The sequence below is a fragment of the Rana temporaria genome, chromosome 7, assembly GCF_905171775.1.
Source record: "Rana temporaria chromosome 7, aRanTem1.1, whole genome shotgun sequence".
In the NCBI taxonomy this organism is placed as follows: domain Eukaryota; kingdom Metazoa; phylum Chordata; class Amphibia; order Anura; family Ranidae; genus Rana; species Rana temporaria.
This window is the reverse complement of record NC_053495.1, coordinates 110469008-110495524: the sequence shown is the minus strand read 5'-3', so window position 1 is coordinate 110495524 and position 26517 is coordinate 110469008. Positions and strand designations below refer to the sequence as shown.

At 41.8% G+C, this 26517-nt stretch overlaps 1 protein-coding gene across 8 annotated transcripts in view; it reads right to left on the bottom strand.

The window, feature by feature from the left end:
* Positions 1 to 26517, bottom strand: part of LOC120946232 (complement factor H-like) — a 3139400-nt gene that overhangs the window by 1673353 nt on the left and 1439530 nt on the right. The window contains exons 18-19 of one of the 8 annotated variants that reach the window (XM_040361060.1): positions 18741 to 18950; positions 16122 to 16298 (exon numbers count right to left, since the gene is read on the bottom strand). The exons of the other annotated variants lie outside the window; for them this stretch is intronic. Of the exons in view, the coding sequence (XP_040216994.1) occupies positions 16122 to 16298; positions 18741 to 18950 (387 nt within the window). The remainder of the gene's footprint in view (positions 1 to 16121; positions 16299 to 18740; positions 18951 to 26517) is intronic. 8 annotated transcript variants of the gene reach the window in all.

Sequence of the window (26517 nt, the reverse complement as noted above, 5' to 3'; positions counted from 1 at the left end):
AAAGCTACTGCACCAGTGCAGCGAAGCCACGTGCGCCATCGCTGCCAGCAAACTGTTGAGCCAAATGGCGTCTTTGCGAATGCATGTGTGCGCTGACCGTTTAAACACAAGTGAGAATAAAGACACTGCTGCAAATTTTTGTGCGCCATGGCTGTCAGACAACAACTGTGAGTATAGCAGTACTCTTACGAATGCACATGAGCCCTTAGTTGTCAAACAAAATAAACTGTTACATTTTTAGTGGCGCCTTTGCGAATGCATGTGCTCCCTGGTAAAACCAAGGCAAAATGGCACAGCGTTGTTACAGGTAAAAATCAGCCAGACACAAGAAAAAAAAGGTACACTTTGCAAACAGACACAGCCAGCCCAAAACTCCCCGTATGCTCACCGCACACAGGTGTCCAGCCCTTAGCTATCTTGACTAATTGTTACAATAACCGGGACACCCCACAATATATATATATATATATATATATATATACAGTATATATATTGTGACAGGAAGTCAGGTAAATCTGTGGGTGTTGTCACAGACGGGACATACATTTCTGCCTTGTTTAGACAATACACCAATTGTTATTAGGCGTCGGCTGCAAAAGTAGCCAGAAAAGGTCTAAGGGCGTTGGAAAACTTCAGCTGTTCAGAATGAGGCAATTAAGGCCTCTATAAGTAATCCAGAGGATTACCACTGATTTGCTGCATCCTGAGGCTTTCTGAGTGAAGGAGAGCAGTAGCTGAAAGTCTTCTGAGGAGGTGAGATGGTGATTGATTTTTTCTGTGTGATAAAAATCAAAATACTATTGTTTTTCTGCTGTATGACCAGCAGTGTCTGCCCAGCACTAGGCGGTGCCAGACTCCATAGATAGGTTCCTGTGTGGTGAAGATAGACGCCCCAAGTGGCCAGGGTTTATTTTATGTTTGATTTTGTTTATGCTGTTTGGATGCTTGCACTTGTTTCCAGCAAGATGGAAGAATAAACCAAAATCTTTGTTTTCAACCGTCTTCGACTGCCTGTCTGTATAAATTCAGTGTGTAGTGAACCCATCCAAGGGGTCACACACCCTGCTACCGAGCTAACCCCTTAAAATATATATATATATATATATATATATATATATATATATATATATATATATATATATATATATATATATATATATATACATATATATATACATATATATATATATATATTTATATACTGTAGATATCTATATATAAAGGGGTTTGACTTACCCGTCCAGGCACAGGGCAGCTTAGAAACTATGAGCCCAATCGTCACCCATCACGGCGGGTTCCTGTCACTTGAGCTTGATCCTTGACTTTCAAGGACTTGGTACCCTTTTCATGTTTAGGGTCCACTCCCTTGGACCTGTACAGAACCCTGAAGGAATGTCTTAGCGCTGTAGTGTCCAGGATTCCACTTTGCAGGGTCCAGTGCCCGGAGGCCACATTACAGGCAAAACCTTGAAGGATCTTGAGCCTTTTTTGCGAGGCTTGGGTGCCATTTATCTAAGCTATAAAGCTTGTGTCAAATAGATCCGATCGGTCAATCCCTTGATTCATTTTTGGAACCGTTTGTGGGAATAGAGACCTGGGGCCAGATTCACGTAGATCAGCGGATCTATAGATCCGCTCGATCTACGTGATTTAAGATCCGCTCCCGCAAGTTTGAGAGGCAAGTGGCTAATTGACAAACCACTTACCTCCAAACTTGCGGCGGCGGATCCTAAATCCCCCGGCGGAATTCAAATTCCGCGGCTAGGGGGAGTGTACTATTTAAATCAGGCGCGTTCCCGCGCCGATTTAAATGCGCATGCGCCGTCCAGGGAATTTCCCGGCGTGCATTGCTCCCACTGACGTCACTAGGACGTCAGTGGTTTTCGACGTGAGCGTGACTTGCGACGCGCGTGTTTGTGAATCGGCGTACGCAAACGACGTTAGAAAATTAAAATTTGACGCGGGAACGCCAGCTATACTTAACATTGGCTGTGCCTGATAAAAGCAGTGGTAAGTATACGACGGGAAAGCCGCTACGGAAACGTCGTAAGAAGACTGCGTCGGGTCCGCGTACGTTCGTGAATTTGCGTATCTCGCTGATTTACATATTATTCAAGGTAAATCAGCGGGAATGCCCTGGCGCCATTTTTAAATCGAAAATAAGATCCGACAGTGTAACACATTGTAACACTGTCGGATCTAAGTGTAGTAATCTTGTATAGTGTCCAACACAGAACCATAAGATCCAATGTACTGAAGTCAGAGAGTAAATTAGGTTGTTCCGCAGCAACTCACACCAGGTTCTCCAGAGAACGCATTTAATGGATCTTCCAATAACATACAAAGTCCACAGACGATACAAGAATCCAACAGAGTATAATTCAGAATCCCATCTTCTCCTAGACCTGTGCAATGTTCATCATAGAGTGACAAGACAAGACTAGATTTCTTGAATGCCAGCTTGAGTCCTTCAAATATTGGACTCACACTGGAAGGGGGGGGGGGGGTCAACCAAATGTTCCCATTGAATGAATATCCCACCAAGTCTAATTAACATTAATAAACACTTCCTTATGTAAGGAAGTACCAGGCCACACACCTAGGTCGTCTTAGATAAGATTAACACATCAAAGAGTCCTTTTGATACGTGCTGTTTGACCACTAACCCCTTTGATGTGTAACCTTGAATGCCTGTATGTAAACCTATATATACTGTGCCTTTCATATACCACAATATTTTACAATACCTACATATCTATATTAATATTACAACATATTCCCCCACTTGAGTCGGTTCTAACTACTAGAACTGACTCATAAATCAAACATTAAATGTCATTATGGTTTGAGGTATTGGATGCTTTACAACGGCTCATATGAAATATTAAGTTCAGATTGGTTACATCTCTCTTCACCAACCTCTAAAATATCCCCATGAAACAGTTATTAGATAATATAACTTTAAACCATGACTGGAAAAGGATTCAGTAAACATTTGTGGCCAGTATAGCTGTTAGGCCTCATTTCAAAGATTGCTCCTTGTTTTTGTAAATCACATCACGATCTTGAATATTGTGCAAAACCGAGCTGATGTCACCGTCCATTCTGACTTCACATCTCTCACCATCTCACTGAAAGTAAAGCTTGGTATGTTTTGGGAGGTCCAATCCACATAAGTCCAGGATTCTCTCATCTCCAGGCTCAAAGTTTTCATTTTTAAAGATGCTTTTACACAAACACCAGCAATTCCTGAAATTCTTCCCTCTTCCATCTTTGTAGTAAGAAGAACCATTAATGTATCAGCAGTCCCTTTCAAGGTCAAAAAGGTTTGGATCCGGACCGGCAGTAACAATTCTGTGCTGCAAACTATTTTCTTGCACTTGACACCTTCAATCATTCAAACCTTCAATATTCTGAATTTGTTGATTGCCAGCAGCAATTTGCTTTCGTAACGTGCTGTAGGCCGAACCCTTGTTGCCTTTAATAGAGCTGTTTTGTATCATTCAGTCCATAATTCCACAGAATGGTATGCCAACATATATATATATATATATATATATTCCCCCATGCGACGGTATAGATATTATCAGCTTGACATCCGTGTTTATCAGATCTTCTGTGCAGACAAATCAGCAGTGGAAATTCTTGCCAGTATTTTTTATGAAGAGTAGAAAGGTCTCGTTCATCCATATGTGTCATAGCCTTCAGCATATTATAAATAACTGATTCAACAATGTTTCAAATCATGACTAGAGTGATGAATTTCACTCACCCCTCTTATAAATTTAGGAAAACCACCCAACCTACTATGATGTATGCCCAGCCAATTGTGCAACATCACCTCAGATGTAAATATATTGATATCAATATGCATTATGTCATATGTACAGATGTTATAACATTATTCTAGATTTAAATGCTTCGCTCTGGTTTTAAGATTAAGTTCAAGAAATAAAACATAATAAAAAAAGAAAAATATATCTGGGAAAGGGAGAAAATTAAAAAATAGGGCATTGGGTAAGTCCATTGAAAATAAAATAAAAAAATGAAGAGAAAAAAAAAATTTGAATGTTCAAAAACAAAGTCCATTGCTTGATGAAAATTGAGAGAGTGTCCATGAATTCTTTATAATTTCTTGTATAGTGATATTGTCCATTCAGTGTCTCTCCCCCACTAGTCAACAATTACTCCTGCTTTTTACATGCAAATGCATATCTCCAGCAACGTACCTGAAAGACAAAAAACTCTCAGACAAAACTCATTAGCCAGGACCTTAAACAAAGAACTATTTACATGTTTACACTTTAAAGCTAATTCACCCCCACTGCTATAGAAGTGTAATTTTCATTCAAAAACAGATCTGTACCATTTAACTGTTCTAATAATGTGTAATATTCTATTTTCATCTTATCATACTCAATCTTCAGATGGTCATATTTCTGTTTTAACTGAGGAAATGGTATCCAGGTCCTTTTCTTATTATTATTTTGGTCAGCTCTGTTTATCATGTTAATATCACCCATGTTTGACCCAGAGTTTCCCCTTTTGTTGTGATCATTAAATATTATCTTCTGATCTTTCTGTTCAGTGTTTGTCCTAAACAATGTGGCTACATCAATTCTGACAGCCTGCTCATTTGACTTTCTCCATAAATGATCTGCTCTCAATAATACGTCTTTTAAATCATGAGGATTCGGGGTAACTAATAAAATATTTTGTTTGATATTTTCATGCAAAGCATCTAGCAACATACTGATATGTATCGAGCCTCCCCGCTCAAATGCAAGATTATTACCGACCAACAATTCCATAACCGTATATATCCTGTGCGACAATTCATAGGGAGATTCACCTTGCATCTGCTCAATCTTCCCATGAATCGTAACATCAGAACGCACTCCGTACAGAACACATAATAATTCCATTAATATGTCCCTTGTCCTCAGAGGCTGAAGACAGATCTGTTTGATTCTCATCCAAAGACCATTCCCTATAGAATGTTGCAAAACTCTTTCTACGTCAGATGGGTTGAGATTGTACATATCTCTGACATTTTGCAAGTCACAAAACCATTTTAAAAATCTGTTTATATCATGGCAGGGAACCATTCCTATTTCTCTAAGAATTGCATCCAGTTCTTTTGGTTTCAAATGCTTCATTACAAGCTGAACTTCCCCTGTATTTTTGTTATTGTTATAAACCGTGGTGGTCACTGTGGGTGCGGCTGGCAATGAATTATCAGATTTAATATGAGGTTCTGTTTCATTTGATAGAACGTTTGTATTTTGCTGCAGATTGCTTAATCCAAGATTTGATGCACATCTGCATTCCTGAGATCTCTTCTCCAATTCCATAATTCTTAATTTTAATCTCTCATTTTCCTCTGATAATTCATCACAACGTTTAGATTTCTCAAGCAAAGCTCCACCAATGGTAACTGTATGCAATTTTAAATTTACTGTCTCGGTTTCTGATTGGTTTTGTAACCTCTGGCAAACCTTATGGCTATTATCAACTGCACTCTGTAACTGCGCAATTTCCTCAACTTTATCATTCAAAGAACTTTCCATTGTTAAACAACAAGATAACAAGCCCTGCACAATACAACCTTTTCTTTTACTTTCTGAAATTTTGCTATCAAAAACACTTTCTTCTAAAAATTCCTTCATCATAGTCCACGTCTGCTTACATTTTTCTGGAATTTCATAAGGACCGCCATGCCGCTTAATACATTTTAATACCCATCTGTTAATTTTATCAGAACTGACACTAGCTTCACACTGAGTAAGCATTTTGACTATAGTACTAATTTAAAATAAAGGAAATATTTTACTCACCGCATTTGCCAGTTCCGTTCTTCTAGTGCATGGCAGTCTTTTCTTTCTTCAGTTTCCAGTCTCCAGAGAATAATTCTGGGGTTCCAAACTTGTTTAGTCTTGTATATCAGACTCTCTTATGTCACAACCAGACATTAGAGTCACCGCACAGCTCTTGGGTCTCTATCAGACTTCTGTCCAACTCACAGGATTGCTATCATCACCGGCTTCTGTTACTAAGTCCTGAAAATATGCTTCTGGTCACTTGAACGGCACCAATGTAGTAATCTTGTATAGTGTCCAACACAGAACCATAAGATCCAATGTACTGAAGTCAGAGAGTAAATTAGGTTGTTCCGCAGCAACTCACACCAGGTTCTCCAGAGAACGCATTTAATGGATCTTCCAATAACATACAAAGTCCACAGACGATACAAGAATCCAACATAGTATAATTCAGAATCCCATCTTCTCCTAGACCTGTGCAATGTTCATCATAGAGTGACAAGACAAGACTAGATTTCTTGAATGCCAGCTTGAGTCCTTCAAATATTGGACTCACACTGGAAGGGGGGGGGGGTCAACCAAATGTTCCCATTGAATGAATATCCCACCAAGTCTAATTAACATTAATAAACACTTCCTTATGTAAGGAAGTACCAGGCCACACACCTAGGTCGTCTTAGATAAGATTAACACATCAAAGAGTCCTTTTGATACGTGCTGTTTGACCACTAACCCCTTTGATGTGTAACCTTGAATGCCTGTATGTAAACCTATATATACTGTGCCTTTCATATACCACAATATTTTACAATACCTACATATCTATATTAATATTACAACACTAAGCCCTATCTATGCGTAACTGATTCTATGAATCAGGCGCATAGATAGGACCAGTGTAAGTCAGAGATACGACGGTGTATCTGTAGATACACCGTCGTATCTCTTTGTGAATCTGGCCCCTGGAGCTCAGAGAACGCTAAAAAATATGCCACCCACCTTGTAGACACTGGTAAAAAACTTAAGTAACATCCTGTATGGGAGGGGTTATATAGGGGATCACTTACTGTCTAAAGACCTTGGTGTACCAGTGTCCATTCACCTGATGATGGAGTATAACCCAGCAGGTAATGAATATTAGCCTGACTCTGTGGCCCATGATGTATTAAAAAGTAGACATATGCACACTGAAATATTTTGTTTCTAAATTTCATTTTCGTCCAAAAAATTAATTAATTTAGTTACTCCCGAAATTCGTTTTTATTTATTTTGTTAAAAAAATGCATTCGTCCGAAAATCCAAATTAAGGTCGAATCTGTCATTGAAGGCTTATGGTGTCTGTCGAAATGTTCTAAGACGAAGAAGAAGAAGAAGAAGAAGAAGAAGAAGAAGAAGAAGAAGAAGAAGAAAAAAATGTTGAATCTTTTTTCTCTATGTCAAATCTTTTCTCTCTATGTAAAATAATATTGGACTAATAGAGTTAAAGGAGTTGTAAAGGAAAACATTTTTTTTTGCTGAAATGACTGTTTACAGGGTATAGAGACACAATAGTTAACTGATTCCTTTTAAAAATGATTAAAAATAGATAAAAAAACAATCATATAATGTACCTGTAGTTTCAGTTTCGTTTTTGCATGTTGTTTGCTGCTTATGTGATGTACAGAGTCACAGAGCCAATACAGGGCAGTGATGGTTTGGAAAACAAAACTGATTGGTGTTGAGGGGTTTTAGACACACAGTAATCACACCTCCTTGATTAGTGACCACAGAGAGAAAGCTCCCATGACTTTTTTCATCAGGAAACAGACAACCAGGAAGTGTTCAGAACAGAGAAGGATTACAGCAAAAGCGAACAATGAGGACATGAAACCAGGACTGCAGTAAGGTAAAGGAAGCTATTTAGCTAAAATAAATCCTTTAGTGACCCTTTAAGGTTAGGCACAATTAAGGATCTGTCATTGAAGGCTTATGGTGTCTGTCGAATGTTCTAAGAAGAAGAAGAAGAAGAAGAAGAAGGAAAAAAAAAAGAAGATTCGATAGAATCTTAAAAAAAAAAATGTACTCTATGTCGAATCTTCATGTCTCTCTATGTCGAATCTTTTCTCTCTATGTCAAATCTTTTCTCTCTATGTCAAATCTTCTTCGAAAACGAAAATAAAGCATTTGTTTATGTCGGATCTTTCGGTTTTCGTTTTCTGTGCTTTCGTTATCGTTTGTCGTTTGTTTGTTAAAACGATAACGAAAATACCTGAAATTCGGACGGAAATGCATTTGGACGAAAACAAATGCACATGTCTATTAAAAAGAAAAGATTTTTGACAAGCTTTCTACATTAGTGGTTCTCAACCCCCAACAGGCCATGTTTGCAAGTTTTCCTTTATCTTGCACAGGTGTTTTAAATCTGAGTCAATGGCTTGGTATTTTGGACAGCTATTTTATCTTATGGGCCGTACACACGACCGAACATGTCTGCTGAAACTGGTCCGCGGACATGTTCGGTCGTGTGTAGGCCTGAGCGGGCAGGATTCCAGCAAACATTTGCCCGCCGGGCCTTTTTCCAGCGGGCAAATATTTCTGGACTTGTTTTAAAACAGCCCGCTGAAATCCTGCCCGCTCAGACATGTTCGGTCATCTGTACAGACCTACCGTACATGTCCGAGCGCCCACCATCCCTCGCATGCGTCAAATGACTTTGACGCAGGCGTGGAAGCATTGAACTGGCAGGGCCGCACACGCAAACACCCCGCGTATTGTTTACGCGCGGATTTCTGTATGATGGTGAGTACTGCCACCATACAGAAATCCCCGGGCAGACATGTACGGTGAAAACGGTCCGACGGACCGGTTTCATCGTACATGTTTGCTCGTCTGTACCCGGCCTAAGAGAAATTCACAAAACATGGCCTGTTGATGGTACTTAAGGACAGGGTTGAGAACAGTGGCGGCTGGTGCTCAAAAATTTGCTGGGGGAGCAAACAAACTGAAAAATGAAACTGTTAGTAATACAGGACTGTAAATAGCCATTTATCAGGTGATTATTACTGCTAGGTAAAACTGTGCCCATAATATGCAGCCTCACTGTGCCCGTCACAGTAGACCAATCACATCCACATTTCAAGTAAAATAAAATAAAACTACTTAACATAAAGTGTCCTCATCAGAGCCCCCTTTTACATCAGATGTCCCAATCAGAGTCCTCCTTTACAGTAGGTGCCCCCCTACGACAGGTGTCCCCATAAGCATCCCCCTATAAATGTAGGTGTCCTCATCAGAGTCCCTCTTTACATCAGATGTCCCCATCAGAGTTCCCTTTTACATCAGATGTCCTCATTAGAGTCCCACTTTTCATCAGATGTCCCACTTTACATCAACTGTCCCCATCAGAGTCCCCCTTTACATCAGATGTCCCCAACAGAGTCCTCCTTTATATTAGGTTGTTGTAATATTAATATATTTGTGTATGTATTTTATATATTGTGTTATATGTATAACACCGTGTATGTATGTCACATACAAACATTCCAGTCAAAAGCTTGTTAACCACGGGCGGGCGGAATGCTCTATTGTTCTGACAGGACATCATATGACGTCCTGTCATTTAAAGCCTCTAGGGCACGCGCGCGCCGGCGGCGCGTGCACCCGTCGCATCACTGGGAACAGCGATGGCTGCCGGGCACCCGTGATTGCCCAGTAACTGAGCAGGGACGTGGAGCTCTGTGTGTAAACACAGAGCTCCACGTCGTGTCAGTGAGAGAGGAGACCGATCTGTGTCTCTTGTACATAGGGACACAGATCGGTCACCTCCCCCAGTCACCTCCCTCCACACACAGTTAGAACACACCCAGGATACACATTTAACCCATTCCCCGCCCCCTAGTGGTTAACCCCTTCCCTGCCAGTCACATTTATACAGTAATCAATGCATATTTATAGCACTGTTCACTGTATAAATGTGAATGGTCCAAAAATGTGTCAAAAGTGTGCGATGTGTCCGCTATAATGTCGCAGTCCCCAAAAAAACGCAGATCGCCGCCATTCCTAGTAAAAAAATAAATTCAAAAAAATCATTATGTCCCCTATTTTGTAGGCAATATAACTTTTGCGCAAACCAGGTTATTGCAAAAAAAAAAATTTTACCAAAAAAATGTAGAATACGTATCGGCCTAAACTGAGAAAAAAATATATATTTTTTAAAAAACTGGGATATTTATTATAGCAAAAAGTAAAAATAATTGTGTTTTTTTTCAAAATTGATGCTCTTTTTTTGTTTATAGCCCAAAAAATCAAATACCACCAAAAGAAAGCTCTATTTGTGGGGAAAAAAAGGACGTCAATTTTGTTTGGGAGCCACGTCGCACGACCGCGCAATTGTCAGTTAAAGCTACGCAGTGCAGGAAGCTAAAATCTCGTCTGGGCAGGAAGGGGGTGTATGTGCACAGTAGGCAAGTGGTTAAGGGGACTTGTTGTTAATTAAAGGGGGGAAGTGGCCAAACAAGATTTACTCCACAAATCAAAGAGGAAAGATAGTGACTCTGGGCTATGTTAATGTTAACATGTAAGAATGCAAATTAGGGCAGTTTATGACTGCACCTGTTTCCGGCTAGAACCCTACGTCACCAATCGCGTCCTCCGGTCAACCAACAAAAACCTTCTCCAAATCCCCAAATCCCGCTACAAATCTAAGGGAGAACGAAGATTTGCAGTACAAGGACCTCGGCTCTGGAAAGCTCTACCCACGACCATCCACTTGGAAGAAAACCATCGGGCTTTTAAGAAAAAACGAAAGACCCACCCCTTCTGAAGGAGCAGGACGACACTGGATGCAAAGAAAAGCGCCTTGAGGCGATTAAGTTCGCATTTGTATCGCTATACAAGTTAGTCACTCACTCATTCAGGGGTCATTGTCTGGCATTTTGAAAGACAGAGGGTAGATTAAAGGCCGAATGGAGATGGCCAATCAAATTGCTCAGCCATTCAGTGTATAGGGAATATAACCTGGAGTTCAGTCTATTCACTCTTCATGATTATGAAGGCACAGATCTAGGAAAAATAGGACTCTGGGTTAAATTTACTCTGTTGGATTTTTGTCATCTGTTGCAAGTATTGGACTTTGTTCTGTGTTGGAAGTCAATAAAGTACATCTCTCTGGAAGAATTGGGTTGCTGCGGAAGATTACTTGCATCATCATTTGTTAGAATATTATTTCAAATTCATAATTCGGCAATTCATAATTCATGGCAAGCTTGCAAAACATATTTTGATTTATGATTAATCATAGTAGTTAGGTATGAATGAATGACCTTGATCAATTGATATGACATAATTCTTCAATCCAAAACTGAGCATTACTGGTCAGTCAATTTGAGAATGACATATAAGGAATCTTGGTGTAGGGTAACAAGAATAGATTCAGAATAGATCTGTATTTACATAGTGATATCAATAATATACTAGTTCATATCTATTGTTAAGCTAGTTTAGTAAAATCGTATTTATACTAGTATGTATTGGTATATAGTTACTTAATGAAGTTATAGCTTTATAGCTGATAATATATGTTCTATGACATTGCATCATCAAGCACACTACTCTAAGTATAGAGTGTCACATGTGTGCCTGTCAATCAAACTCCATACGACACTCGTATGTGCTAAAACCTTTCCTTGGTATAATGTATTGCTGAACATAGCAGATATTAATGTATGCCATACAAGGGTCTAAGTCTGGACCGTATGAGGTCACGATGTTCATTTGTAACATATATATATAAGCTTTGCTTAAGAAGGCTGGGGACACTTACATCACACACTTTCATGACACATTTGCATCACACACTTACACTAAGACACACTCATTCACACCCTCTTTGAAAGACAACACTGACATACTGACATATTGACAAGGAGAACAGCTGAAGCCAGAAGTCTAAGAACGTCATTTCCTGCTTCACTTTGGAAAATCTCAGAGACAAGATGGCCTGAGGGAGCACGCATGCTTTCATAAGCTTGCTACAACACTATCGATCCAATTACAGATATTTTCATCTACGCTAAACTGAACTTTATACTATTTTTCATTGTGTTTGTGATGCCACCTGTGTGACAATAAACTCACACGTTATTTTCAAATCAACCTGACTATGAATGATCTTCATTCAGAAACGCCCTTGAGCTATAAGAATATTAGTTATTAATATTATTTTCTTACATCATTATAATACCTAAATATTAATTATCTACATCCCTATATTATATTACTACACAGGTGCCCCCAACAGAGTCTTCCTTTACATCAGGTGTCCCCAGAGTTCCCCTTTACATCACTTGTCCCCATCAGAGGCCATCTTTACTTCTTGGTGGAGGATCCCTATCTGGTCACCTGTTCTGAACCTGCACCACTTAATGAAATTTATATGGATTTCTCTTTTACACCTTCACATATGGACTTTTTCTATTTTGTATTATCTTATTATTTTATCTTTGCGCTGCACTGTTTCACTTTATATGTTGCCTTTGGGAAGTTTATTTGAATTTATCCTGAGTGCTGGCTAGCAATATTTTTATTTTATTTGATTTTTACTTTTCCAGCGCTGAATACTTCCTTTTGTGTAGAGCTAACAGAGCATGACATTTCTCTCTTGTCTTTGGGTCTCTTCTTTTCACCAGCTCACCATTTTGATGTGTTCAAGACCAGTGATGGCTGGTGGTATATGTTTTGGTAGGGCGGCAAACAGTGCATCCACAGCCCCTTCCAGTCGGTCGGGTCACCAGCACCCCCCACGCAGTCCATCGGGTCACCAGCGGGTCTTAGGCCCCCTTCCTGATTGGCCAGTACAATTGTCACACAACTGGGTGGGCTCAGGGTGCAGTGTTCTGCACCCTGAGCCAACTCTTTTTTTAAGCCAATTAGAGCCTCTGGCTTTAATCACATGCTTAAAAAAAAACCTGATTGGAATCCATGCATCTGTCGCCCTGCATGTAGATTAGGGACCCAGACACATCTATGGGGGGGGGGGTGGCACCTGTCCGCCCTGCATTACAGGCTGCCACTGTTCAAGACTATCTTGGACACAAATAGATTTGTTATGGAAACACTTTGATAAGGATGAAGGTGAACAAGAAGAAAACCTGCAGACATTGGTCACTGTAAGTAATGATTCTTGTGTTGATTCTGATACTACTTTTAAATTTTCTAGATTTAAGGGCTAAATTGTGTTTAGAACAAGTGGAGTCAGAGTCACAAATTGGCCTTCTGGAATTCCACATAGCACATTATCTAAAGGTGAAACAATTGTTTTATCCTATACAGGCTATAAATTCTATTGTGGATGCATTTTTAGGCCATGGTTGAAAAAGAATTATTAGATCTGAAGCAAAAATACCTTACTTCACGAGCCTCTAATATTTCCAAACAAGAAAGTATAGCCTTACAGCACCTACAGGATTCTAAATAGTTAATCATTAAAGAGGCTTACAAAAAAGGAGCAGTGGTGCCATTTGGCAGCTAAGTGACTCCACCACCTATTCTCCCTTGTCTTCTAATCCCACTGTTATTTTTCAATCCGCCCTGTCTAAACTCTTGTACAGAGGGAAATAAATGGGTGCATTATCCCCAAAGACAGTGAAATCCCTAGGTATATGTTGAAGATCCAATCATTCCAGTGTTCCACCATCTTCCTAAGATCCACAAGTCAGGTGACTCAGTGCAGGTCCACCTATTAAAACATCTAGGGAAATGGGTAGATTTCTGTTTGCAACCGTTGGTTTTGAGATTGCCCTTCTTTTTTAAATTTAATTTATTCACTTATCTTTATCTGTTGAGCATGTTAAACCTCTTGACCTGTTTAAGACCACCCTATTTCACAGTGTCACCTTATATGTTAGCAAATATTTTATTTCCAAGTCATTCTAATATGATCATTTTCCTTTCCATAGTTTTTATTAGAAGATTTGAAAGAGTGTAACATTCTTTACATACAGTAAGTGCATAATAATATAACATGGATCCCGAAGATACATATCACAGTACATCAACCACATGGTGTATATTATCACAACTAGATATGGTATCTCGAGTCTAAATACAAATAAAGAAACCTATAAACCTGTATATTGATAACCATGACTTCAGTATAACACAGTGCTACAGGATTCACATAGATCACCGACCCGGCCAAGCCGAGCCAAGACGGGGCGGACCCCCCACACCGCCAGCGCCCATGTCGGGAACAAACTGCGCCAACAGCAGGGAGGCCCCCCCCGACAGCAACACAGCCACAGCCAGCGGTCAACATAGCATTCTTTGAGCATTCTGTGTGTCAGTGATAGAAAAAGAGAGGCTAATTGTGCGTATGTAAATAGAACGTGGATCAGGTATAGCAGGGAGGTAGGAGGAGAAGGGGGGAATTATAGTTAACGAACATAGGTGGAGGGAGAATGGGGTTAGAATAGCATGAAAAAAGAGAAAGAGAAAGAGAAAGACTGGATGTGTCTCTATCTTATCTTACCAGAAAGGACAGGTGTGAGCACTAATATGATCATTTTGAAGTTATGTACTCTTTGGCCCAGATTCACAAAGCACTTACGCCGACATATCTCGATATACGCCGCGTAAGTGAAAATATGTGCCGTCGTATCTGTGCGCCGTGCCCACAAACCTAGATACGCCTGAAAATAGGCTTCCTACGACCGACATAACTTTCCTACGCCGACGTATCGTAGGCGCATATTTACACTGGGCGCATTTGCCGCTCCCATTGATTTTGTATTCAAATATGCAAATGAGGGAGATACGGCGATTCACGAACGTATGTGCGCCCGGTGCAGGCTACGTGCAGTGCGCATAAGCTCAACGTCCTAAAGTTATTCCACATAAAGCAGGTGTAACTCAGCACCAGACGTGCACAGGTCAGCTGGACAGCAGCTGCAGCAGCACCGTTACGGACGAGCTGAGCAACCACACTTGCAGGACAACACCTGTATGCCAACATGCCAGGCAGGGCCGCCATCAGGAATTATGGGGCCCCTTACACAGCTTCAGGCATGGGCCTGGGGGGGTGCTGCCGCGAATTGAGAAAGACGAAATAAAGAAAAATATAAAAAAAAGGAACTAAAAAGAATATTAATAAAAATTTAAAAATATGAAAATCTTGCCATCTGGGGTCCTATGCTCACACACACCACATCCACTTCACATTGGTTTAGCCCAAGTCCACAATGCAGGACTTGGGAGCAGCAACGCCACGCCAAGGCCCCAATGATGTTGCTGTCCATTCATACCACATTCACACGGTCATGGGGATAACCTCTCCCTGACGACCCAAGGTGACACACCTTGCTGGCAGGCATGTCACCCACATTTACACACCAGTCACACTGTAGCCTGCACTACTGACCATGTGCAGCCACTAAAAAAATAAAAAAGCTCATAACCTGAGCAAACAAAAACAAAAAGCTCATAACCTGAGCAAACAAAAACAAAAAGCTCATAACCTGAGCAAAGAAAAGAAAAAAAAAGGCACTCATTTGCCCTGTCGTGGGCCAGGCATGGTGCCACGGCTCCGGCTCCTCAGTTGTCTGGGGGGAGCTTAGGGTGGAGGGGGGTGGGGCATCAGGAGTAGGATCATCGCCTGGTATGTCTCTCCTGGCAGATGCTGGCTGCCTGCCCTCCAACGCAAGGGCAATGCGGGTGAGGACTGCGTTGGTCTGAGCCTGCATCCGCAGCTGGCGGGTGGTGGTGTGCCGCTGGTGGCGCCTGGTCTGCCGTCCCTCCGCCTCGATGGCAGCCGTGTTGGCCTGTACCGCCACTCCCAGGCTCCTCACCTCTGCCGCGAGGCCTGATGTTGTGGCCTGCAGCTCCCCAATGCAGGTGACCAGAGCAGCGCAGTTGGCACTGACATCCTGCAGGCTTTCAGATATCGAGCTGGTCTGCTCAGTCTTTTCGTCATATGTAAATGTGTCACTGTTCACTATATATTTTATTGAATGACAATATATGATTTATATTGTATATTTGTTGTATGCACCACAGTGACTCTCTGCTATCAATACATGTTTGAGTAGCAGGTGCTCACGTTTATCATATTTAGCGCTGCACTTTACCACTCTGTTTATTCACACACAGATTGATCCTTTGTTGTGCTGGCTGCTTGTTTGTTATTTGTAGACATTGCGTTTTTTTCCCCCTTCTTTTTTTTAACTTTATACCATAGTAGGTAAGGGCATTTAAACAATATATCTATAAATTAAGAAAAAAGTGATTGTCTGGTCAAAAGAGAATATGGATTTATAAGAAACTTACGTCCAGCAGAACATTTCGGGTACTTTATTTGCTTATTTTTACATGTTGCTCGCAGGTTTTCTGATAACATTCCTTCCTCACATTCAAATTCAATGGTTTGCCCATTTTCGATCTCAGTGCTTTTGTTGTAATGAATATTATTAATAGACATTTCTCTTTGTTGTAGAACACAGGTACCTAGAGAAATTCAGTACAAAATGTATATATGTTCAACAAGCTAGAAAAACAAAATACAATTTTTTATATCAATGCATTAGTCAATAATTTGGTAATTTGATTATAATAAAGATAGTTATTCGAAGCCCAGTACATGTACTTGCTGATTTCTATGCAGGGTATAGTCAGACTGAAAATTGGCACAATAAATCAATTACCAATGCAGATCTGTATTAATCTAATTTCTAACTCTTAACTTGTTATAATAATGTAGCCTTACAATGGATTGCTTGATTTTTGTTTATTGTTTATTTTCTCCTGTTGTAACACGGATCCTCCTGTCCGCCAATCAGGAAGTCAGTTTTGACACCAGTCATCCCATTGGCTGAAAGGACATGCTATCCTATTGGACGCCTAGGAGGAGGAGGGGAGAAGCTGGAAGCTGCCATGGATGAGAGGACTCGGAGCTGAGATGTCGCATGCTGCCTGCCAACATGAGGTCAGTGCTGGACCAACCGACAAACAGTGGGGGAGGGGGGATTGGTTGTGTGCCGCTCGGGGGGGGGGGGGGTTGTTTGCCTAAAGAGACATGGGGAGACAGAGTTGAGTAAATCTGTACAATGCCAAGGCTTTTGTGAATAGTGCTTTTTAACATTAGCACACACGTTGGGTGGAGTTTCCTCATCAATAGAGTGACAGTAGTGGTGAGAAAAATCCTCTGCATCTTCCTCCAACACTGCCTCTATGTCCTCTTCATTCCCCTTTGATTTAGCGTCCTCCAGAACTGACACATTAGGGTCCAACTCTGGCAAAGAAACTGGAGTAGGAGCAGAGATGGGTCATGTTTAAGCTCTGGACAAAGATAGCTCAATAAAGGCTATAATCTGTTCAAGAAATTGGGATATATTGTAGATGCAGAAATAGAGCTATAATTGGACATGGGAAATGGTGCTAAGGCTGGTTCCTGCTCTGATGCAAGGACTCATCAAGTTTGAGTGTTGTGTGGGCCTTCAGCATAGCAAATGTAAACCTGCTATTTGGAGTTGGCTCCCTTTCACTTTTTTTTACCTGTTTATGGTAGGTTTTGCCCCTCTCAGGGCCATACCCCTGGAGAGATCTTTAGGGACTGGGTTTCATAGCAATGAACCACTGATCTGGACCTGTATAGCACCCTGCAGAAAAATTAATGTGTCTCTATTCACACACAGAAGTGTGGCTCAGCCCCACCCCCTATGTCTTCTGATTTGCTCACTGGCTTCAATAGACAGTAGTGGGAGCCAATGGCTCCCCCTTCTGCCAAAAGCCAATCAGGACTGGGAGTCGCTGGAGAGACAGGACTCTCGTGGACATCACAGGATCCAGATCCATAAGGGGGGAATGCTGCACACAGAAGGTTAGCATGAAGGTAAAAAATCTTGTGCCTTTACAACCACTTTAAGCTTCCTCTCAATTTGATAGTCAAGTATGGTCCTGCTTATTAAAGCGGAGTTCCACCCAAAAGTGGAACTTCCGCTTAAACCACTCCTTGCCCCCTTACATGTCACATTTGGCATGTCATTTTTTTTAGGGGGGGGTGGGGGCTTCAGTAGGAGTGGGACTTCCTGTCCCACTTCCTCCTTCCGCACAAGGACCGCTTAGGTGATACGTCATATCGTCTACGGCGGCCCCTCCCTGTAGGTGATTGCCTGGGTCATGTGACAGGTCCCAGGCGATCGCCTGACCACTCAGAGCGCAGCACCGCTCGCGCATGCGCAGTGAGTGCCCGGCCGTGAAGCTGAAAGCTGTCACAGCCGGGTGCCCACACTAGGAATGGAGGCGCCGGCCGGAGAGGGGGGAGAGGAGGGAGAGGAGCGGAGCTCCGGGTGGCACATCGCTGGAACCTGGAGCAGATGAGTGTCTGTTTATTAAATGCTAGCAGCTACACTTTTTGTAGCTGCTGACTTTTAATAAACATAAAAAAAGCCTGGAACTCCTCTTTAAGGGTAATGAGTGTGAAGGAAGCCTGTGATTCTGAAATTAATGTGTTTTATAAATGAACATTTTTCCTGGTTAACCCATAATAATCCCATATTAGTTCTTGTTAATCCCTTTCTCTCCCTCTTCCCTAAGCTACAGTATTTAACAATTTGTATGTAAAGTGCATTTATTTTTAACTATTTAATTTGATTGTGTGGCACCACTTAAAAAATACTCAACTTGTAAACTTTTTAACATAAACTGTGTTTTAGTTCTGCTTAAAATAATGTATTTGTTTATTAAGTTCAATTGCACATGCTTAAACCACTGAAGTACCAACTTGTATAGCAGTATAGTGAATTGACATACTGGCAATTGTCTAGGTTAAGTATTATGGTATTTATTTTTTTACTTGTTTATTAAACAGGTCACACAAATTTAACAGCAATATTGTAGGTGGAAAGAGTGTACGTGTAAGAAACACTGACTTCAAATTCAGGGGTTTACCTTCCTTTAGGCATCTTGAGTATTTTAGCACACCCTCCAAGCACTGAATTCTCAGAAGACTTGTATCAGATATCTTATATCCAGGTTTGCATTCAAAGGTCACATGATCTGCGTGTTCACTGTATAGTTTTTTGTTTTTTTCTTCTCCGTATTTAAATTTAAACTGTATATTGTTTTGTTGCAAGTCGGTTTCTTTTACTGTACAAGGTACTGAAAACAAGTAAAAGATATCATTATTTTACACACACAGAATAACATAAAGAACACCTAAATCATGTCTGTGCATACTGTAAATAAATAATTATCAAGAACAAATATGTCTGATAGTCCATGAGTCTTGATATAACATATTGATGGGAATACAATATCTCTTGCCCTGTGCCTTGTCACATGGAGTATGTAATGCACTCCAGTGTTATAGCAATGGGAATACATACTGAAATAAAAACATGTCAAACGCTTGCTGATTTACTTCATTCTCTGTCACTAGGACAGAAAGTATACTATACTAAGACATGAACAAAATGATGCAGAAGCACTAATTCTTCCACGCCTTATCACCCCAAAAAAGTTTAGGATTTAGTTGTACTTGTCATGCACAATCCTAACACCACCTGTTCAGCATCAACATGAAGTCATGCAATGAAAAGGTATGGAAAGTTGTCTTTGTTGCTGCTAGTGCACTAGACACCCAGTCGTGTCATCTTTTAATTGCCTATACACGTTTTGGCACTTCTCAAATCTGGTGTTGGCAGATGTCTGGTACAATATCAGAAACCCATGATCTTCCATGCTTTTATTAATCTTTTAGAGCAGGAGTCTCAAAACTTTTCAGTACCTGGACCATATTGTATTTTTTACAAACAGTTGTCCTTCCTTATATCAGGGTTCCCATCAGAACCCCCCCCCTTACATTAGAGCAGAGGCTGTACGCTACAAATCTTGTAGCAGGCTGTATGTGGCCTGCGGGCAATAGTATGGAGACCCGTTTTAGGGCATGGTACATGTGGTGGCATGGTTTCTACCAGCACAGTTCCACTCTTTATTGTGCATACCTCCTGTAGTATTGGTCAATGTTTCTAGAAAGATAATGTATGACATAACATTTTACTGTAAGTTTTTGAATAGAGGTTGTAACGGAATGACCCGTGACACCCAGAGGCTTTTGAAGGATGGGGGGTACTCCTGTGCCAGCGTCACTAATGACTCTTGGGTCTAGGGTCACCCTGTGCCCCTTTTGGGCATAGGGTGACTGATAACTGATAATTCATGTTTTGCAGGATATCTTGGAATATTACAAGTTGTTAAAGTCTGACTCCAAATGGAGTGTTTTCATTCAATGGAGGGGACACATGCTTTTGAGGTGTTAATTGCATCTGCTCCTAGACATTCCATTGTGTGATGCTAATACTGTTTTGTGTCCATCGTGCTAATTAGGTCTGCTCCTAAGACCTTTCATTATTTATGCTAATAACACGGTTTTGTGTGTGGAATGTGACTTGTCAAGCTGTATGCAGAGACAGGCTGTCTGGATAATGACTAATAATTAATTCAACTGAATGTCATTGTCTAAGAGAAGGTGTATTGAAGCCCCCCCCCATTGTGTGATGTGTGGGTGGAGTGTGTCTTTGTCCCTGTGATTAACTGTAACATGCTTGTACTGTATATAAGAAAGCTAAGATACCGTTAAAAGTATTCATTCATGCATTTTGAAACCAGAGAACAGAGCGTTTGTCTCGTTTATTCTGGGAAATGAGATGGATCGTGGCTGATGTCTGTCGGAATGTCGGATAAGCTGTCGTGGGGCGATGGAATGGCATATCGTAAATGGTGGTGACCGTTACAAGTGGTGGCACAGCTGTGGGATGGTTCCATCACCGGAAAAACAGCTAAAAGGACACAGGACAATGGAGACACAGTATGAACGCCTGAAGCTCTCTTCCCTCATGGACTTACTGGAGAGCCGGGGCAGACCGGCCAGCAACCGTAAGAAAAGGGACATTATTGCAGAACTTGTCAAAATGGATAGCGCTGAAAGGCCCAGCGTAACAGACAGGACACCTGAGGAAGAAAGTTTTGATCGGGCTGTTAAACGAGTACTGGCACAGTATGGCCCTAACCCTCCACCGGAGATCATAGACTTGGTTATAGTGGCTGTGGATGTCACTTGGCTACATCAAAGAGGTGCTGCAACTGCAAAAGTCACAGCAGCACCAACTGAAGAGAGAGGAGAGGTACAGATACCAGTCCCCATGGAAGAGGATGTCAGAACATTTGGGGTTAAAAGAATACATATAAGATCGCACATTTTATATGTTTCATAGTGTTCCATATTCATATATATGTTTAGCAGAAGCGACACCATTTTATGTCTTAAGTTGAGTCACAGTTCAAAACCTGTGAATAAGGCTGTGTTACCAGAAGGACTTTATGTCTCACAGAGGGGTGTATAATCCTTAGGCCCCGTACTCACGACCAAACATGTCTGCTGAAACTGGTCCGCGGACCAGTTTCAGCAGACATGTTTGGCCGTGTGTAGGCTCGAGCGGACCATTTTTGGGCGAATCGGACAGGTTTCCAGCGGACAACTGTTTCCTGGACTTGCTTTAAAACAGTCCGCTGGAAACCTGTCCGCCCGGACATGTACGGTCGTCTGTACAGACCTACCGTACATGTCCTGCCGCCCGCCATCCCTCGCATGCGTCGAATGACTTCGACGCATGCGTGGAAGCATTTTAAAGGCAGGCCGCCCACGTCGCCGCGTCATTGTCGCGGCGACACCGCGTCATCGACGCAACGACACCGCGGACACGCCCCGCGTATTGTTTACGTGCGGACCTCTGTTCGATGGTGTGTACAGCCATCGAACAGAAGTCCCCGGGCAGACATGTCCGATGAAAACGGTCCGCGGACCGGTTTCATCGGACATGTCTGCTCGTGAGTACTCGGCCTTATATGTGCCATCTCACAGGTCATATCTCTTTTGAGTTCGACACTTATAAGATAAGAGAATGATGAGGAATTCTGGCTTCACATGTGAGATGAAAGGCCCTGCACAGCATGACACAACATAGTATTGCCTTTGTACTATGAGACCAATGGGGCTTATTCACAATGTCGGTGGGATTATATATTATACATCTCAAATATTATTGTTTCTTTATAATGCCATAACAATATATGTGTATTAGTAGTTCATATAGTATAACTCGTTAAGCACATATACATATATTATTATCCTTACAAATGTGAGATCACAAGTGACACTAATGCCGCATACACACCATCACTTTATGTGATGAAAAAAAACTACATTTTCTGTGAAGTAAAAAACTATGTTTTTGAAACTTCAATTTTCAAAGACGAAGTTGCCTACACACCATTGTTTTTTCACAATGCTCTAGCAAAGTGAGGTTACGTTCACCACGTTTTTCCATTGAAGCTCGCTTCATAACTAGCTTCTGGGCATGCGCGGGTGTAAAAACGTTGTTTTAAACGTCGTTTTTTGCTACACACGGTCAATTTCTGTGAAGTAAAAAACAAAGTTTTGAAAAACGACACATAAAAGTGAAGCATGCTTCAATTTTTTTTGTCGTTTTTCACAAGACATAAAACAACGTTTTCCCCCACACACGGTCATTTAAATTGACATTTTTAAAAATGTCGTTTTTTTTTCATCACATAAAGTGATGGTGTGTACGCGGCATAAGAATCTATATTTGGAGAGCAAGGGTTTTCCTGTAAAGTTACTTCAAAGGTTTTCACTTGTCTTAAGAATTAAACAGATGTATGAGCTAATGATATAAAAACATTCCGAGTCCACAATTCACTAGAAGTGCCAGGATGTCTGACAATTGTTTGACATATAAAACAATTTATGGTGCTACACCAAGATGAAGTCAGAGGGGTCGTAAATCGTGATTAACTCTGAATAACCCTGAAATTAGGAATTATTCCTTAGGCACCACTGCCCCCTACAGGTTAATATCGGCATGGTTCAAGTTAGCCATAACCTTAGTTGCTATGGTCACTCATCAAAACACATGGTCATGTGACATAGTCAGTCACGTGATAGGGAAATACACACCAACTTCTTTGGGGAGATAAAAAATGATTAGACAAGAGAAGAGGGGGAGAAATATGGCGAAGCTGGAGCTGATCTCTGGAGGGCTGATGGCTTTGAGCCTGATTTGAGCTGATCTCTGAAGGAAGCCGGAAGGCAGAGAGTGACCGCAAACATGTAAGGGGTTCACAGAAATTCTTCATTAGGACTTTCCCTTCTCAAGCAGAACTCTTACATACTGGTAAAGTATAATCTTACATCCTCTATGCAATAGGGAGTTTAAACAGATACCAACTGGGGCCACTCTATTATCTTAGCAATTGTTAATTGGATCTGGAAGATTTTTAACTGCAGCATAAGATCCTTCAGAGGCAATTAAAGAAGTAACGCATAGACGTACTGTATATAGACACTTGTTACATATATCGATCACAATATCATTGTGAGTCCTAGTGAATGGCCTAATGTTGGGATATGTTTAAACAGGTGACGCATTAGGCCTCGTACACACGGACGGACTGTCCGCTGAAAAAGGTCCGCCGGACCGTTTTGAGCGGACATGTCTGCCCGGAGATTTCTGTCTGATGGTTGTACACACCATCAGACAGAAATCCGCGCGTACACGATACGCGGTGACGTGGCCCTGAAAGATCAATGCTTCCACACATGCGTCGAATCACTTCGACGCATGCGAGGGATGGCGGCCGAGCGGACATGTACTGTGAGTCTGTACAGACGACCGAACATGTCCGACGGACAGGCTTCCAGCGGACATGTTTCTTAGCATGCTAAGAAATTTTTGTCCGCTGGAAAACGGTCGGCTGGACAAATGTCCGCTGGAAACCTGTCCGGTCGGCCGTACACACGACCGAACATGTCTGCTGAAACTGGTCCATGGACCAGTTTCAGCAGACATGTTCGGTCGTGTGTACGGGGCCTTAGAGATAGCCTTGTGTGTTAAGAAGACATTCTTGGCCAAATTACCAAGAACTGTCCACAGGACATCTTGTCTTTGTGTTTTAAGAAGTAGTAGCAAGAGATCTGTTTGATATTGAGAAGAAATAACGCAAGGTCAAATTACAAGCCAAAAGGTTTTTAAGTACGCCAGGATGATTTAAATAAGAGCTATGAATATACCTTGTCATATAATGTAAATATCATCTGAACATTCAAGCGTCATTTATCTCTGATTGTAGAAGCATATCGTATTTGTTTTAACACAAATTGTACCTGATTTTAGTTTTTGCACTATATCTTTAGTTAATAAATATATATATTTTAAATATTCATTTGTATTACTTGTCCTCAAAATAGCACAGTAAAAAGAATTTTGATATCTTGTATCGTAGGAAAAGTGTATATCTCCCAAAGCACAGATTTACATATTTCCATAAATACAATAATATTTTATAGTTCAGAATAAACATTCTGGTGGTATATGTAGGCGCTATGCCGAGATACGTCAATGGTTCTGACAAGGAATTCAAAAGGAGGTTACAAGAGATGCGGATACAGCACAGAGGACCAGTATCAGAGGAGGCCCTGCTGGGATGGTCGGATGTGATTCATTGCCAACTCTGGAAGGAAGTGCTAGCTCTTGAGCAGCAACACCAGGGGAAGGTCCTCCCCTCCATCCATGTAAGGTACTGGCCGCAGTATAACGCACGAATGCCCTTGTTAGGGGAACAACCGAAGCAGGAGTGGACAGCAGTGTTAAGCAGGCTAATCCAGGCAGAGATGCGGTTGGACGAGAGCTACAGAGCCCTCCGGTGGTGTGTAGCCCAAGAGTGCCCGTGGTCAGCAGATGACAGCCCCACGGAAGGCTTTGACTATGATGGCCTGGGACTATTGTATTGGAGGATGTCCAGTGATCCTGACTTCGGGGATGATAGGGAGTGGCGCTTGGAGGACATAATGGAGCACAGAGAGGAAAAATTGAATGTCTCGGAAGGCCACTGGTTACAGGAAGATTTGGAGTTTTTGACCATTCAGGAATGGGAGTTGGAGATCGCCTACAGACAGCTGCTAGACTCTGCCCAGCAGCAGGGTGGGGCTCTCGTTGCCTGGGACTATGAGGAAATTTCAGATGACAGTTCTGAAATCCTGGCTGATGAATCGGCAGTGGAAAATATGAAGATTGCCATTCCTAAAGCTGAAGCGGATGATGTGGAGTTCCAGGGGGCTAGGGCAGTTGGCTCATCTCCCCAGCCACAGATTACAGAACGTATGGACTTAATGGACCGTTCAGAGGATGTTACGGTTTATGAATCCCCAGCAGAAGAGCTGGCAGCAGAGCAGAGTGCCACAAACCTCTGCTCTCAACTAGCAGGAGAGGGAGTTCCTGTGGTAGTGGATGGGACTGTGGTCTCCACTCACAGCAACCCAGCAGAACAGCTGGCAACAGAGCAGAGTGCCACAAGCCTCTGCTCTCAACTAACGGAAGAGGGAGTTCCTGGGGTAGTGGATGGGACTTCAGTCTTCACTGACACAACCCCAGAAAATAGTGCGGCACTGAGACAGGAGGATGTCAGCTTTGCTTTGCAAGCACCAGGGGATTTTCACCTACCACCAGTGGATGGGACTTCAGTCTCCACTGGTATACAACAGGGATGGGGGGCAATTGGCCCAGATCCCTAACAGCATGATGGTCTGAGCCCAGTCTTCTCTCCAGCGGCTGAAAGGACTCCAGGGAGAAGGGCCAGTCCAGGCCTCTCCCCAGCGGCAGGCATGTTCTCTGAGAGAGGCAGAGGTTGGCTGGGTGAGTAATGCTCTGTTTGGAGCAATTTATTTGGGGTATGGTATGGATACCAGCATTGGAGGACTGGAACTACTGACTAACTTCGGAGTCAACCCGTTTGGGGTTCCCTCCTGTGTCAGTCTCCCACCGAAAGGGGAGAGATGTAACGGAATGACCTGTGACACCCAGAGGCTTTTGAAGGATGGGGGGTACTCCTGTGCCAGGATATCTTCGAATATTACAAGTTGCTAAAGTCTGACTCCAAATGGAGTGTTTTCATTCAATGGAGGGGACACATGCTTTTGAGGTGTTAATTGCGTCTGCTCCTAGACATTCCATTGTGTGATGCTAATACTGTTTTGTGTCCATTGTGCTAATTAGGTCTGCTCCTAAGACCTTTCATTATGTATGCTAATAACACTGTTTTGTGTGTGGAATGTGACTTGTCAAGCTGTATGCGGAGACAGGCTGTCTGGATAATGACTAATAATTAACTCAACTGAATGTCATTGTCTAAGAGAAGGTGTATTGAAGCCCCCCATTGTGTGATGTGTGGGTGGAGTGTGTCTTTGTCCCTGTGATTAACTGTAACATGCGTGTACTGTATACAAGAAAGCTAAGATACCATTAAAAGTATTCATTCATACATTTTGAAACCAGAGAACAGAGCGTATGTCTCGTTTATTCTGGGAAATTAGATAGATCGTGGCTGATGCCTGTTGGACTGTCGGATAAGCTGGGACGATGGAATGGCATATCGTAAACGGTGGTGACCGTTACAGAGGTTTTCCAAACCAAATCATTACCAAGACAAATTCCAAATGTTTGTTGGATTTTAAAAATACAATACTTGCTTTAAAAGGTAACACAATATATCTCTAGTGCCTGGTTACCTTAAAAAGTACCGGTGCTAGTTAAATTTAGAGGGAATCAGAGTGTTAACTGACTCTGATCCAATTGTTATGTTTAAAACTGGT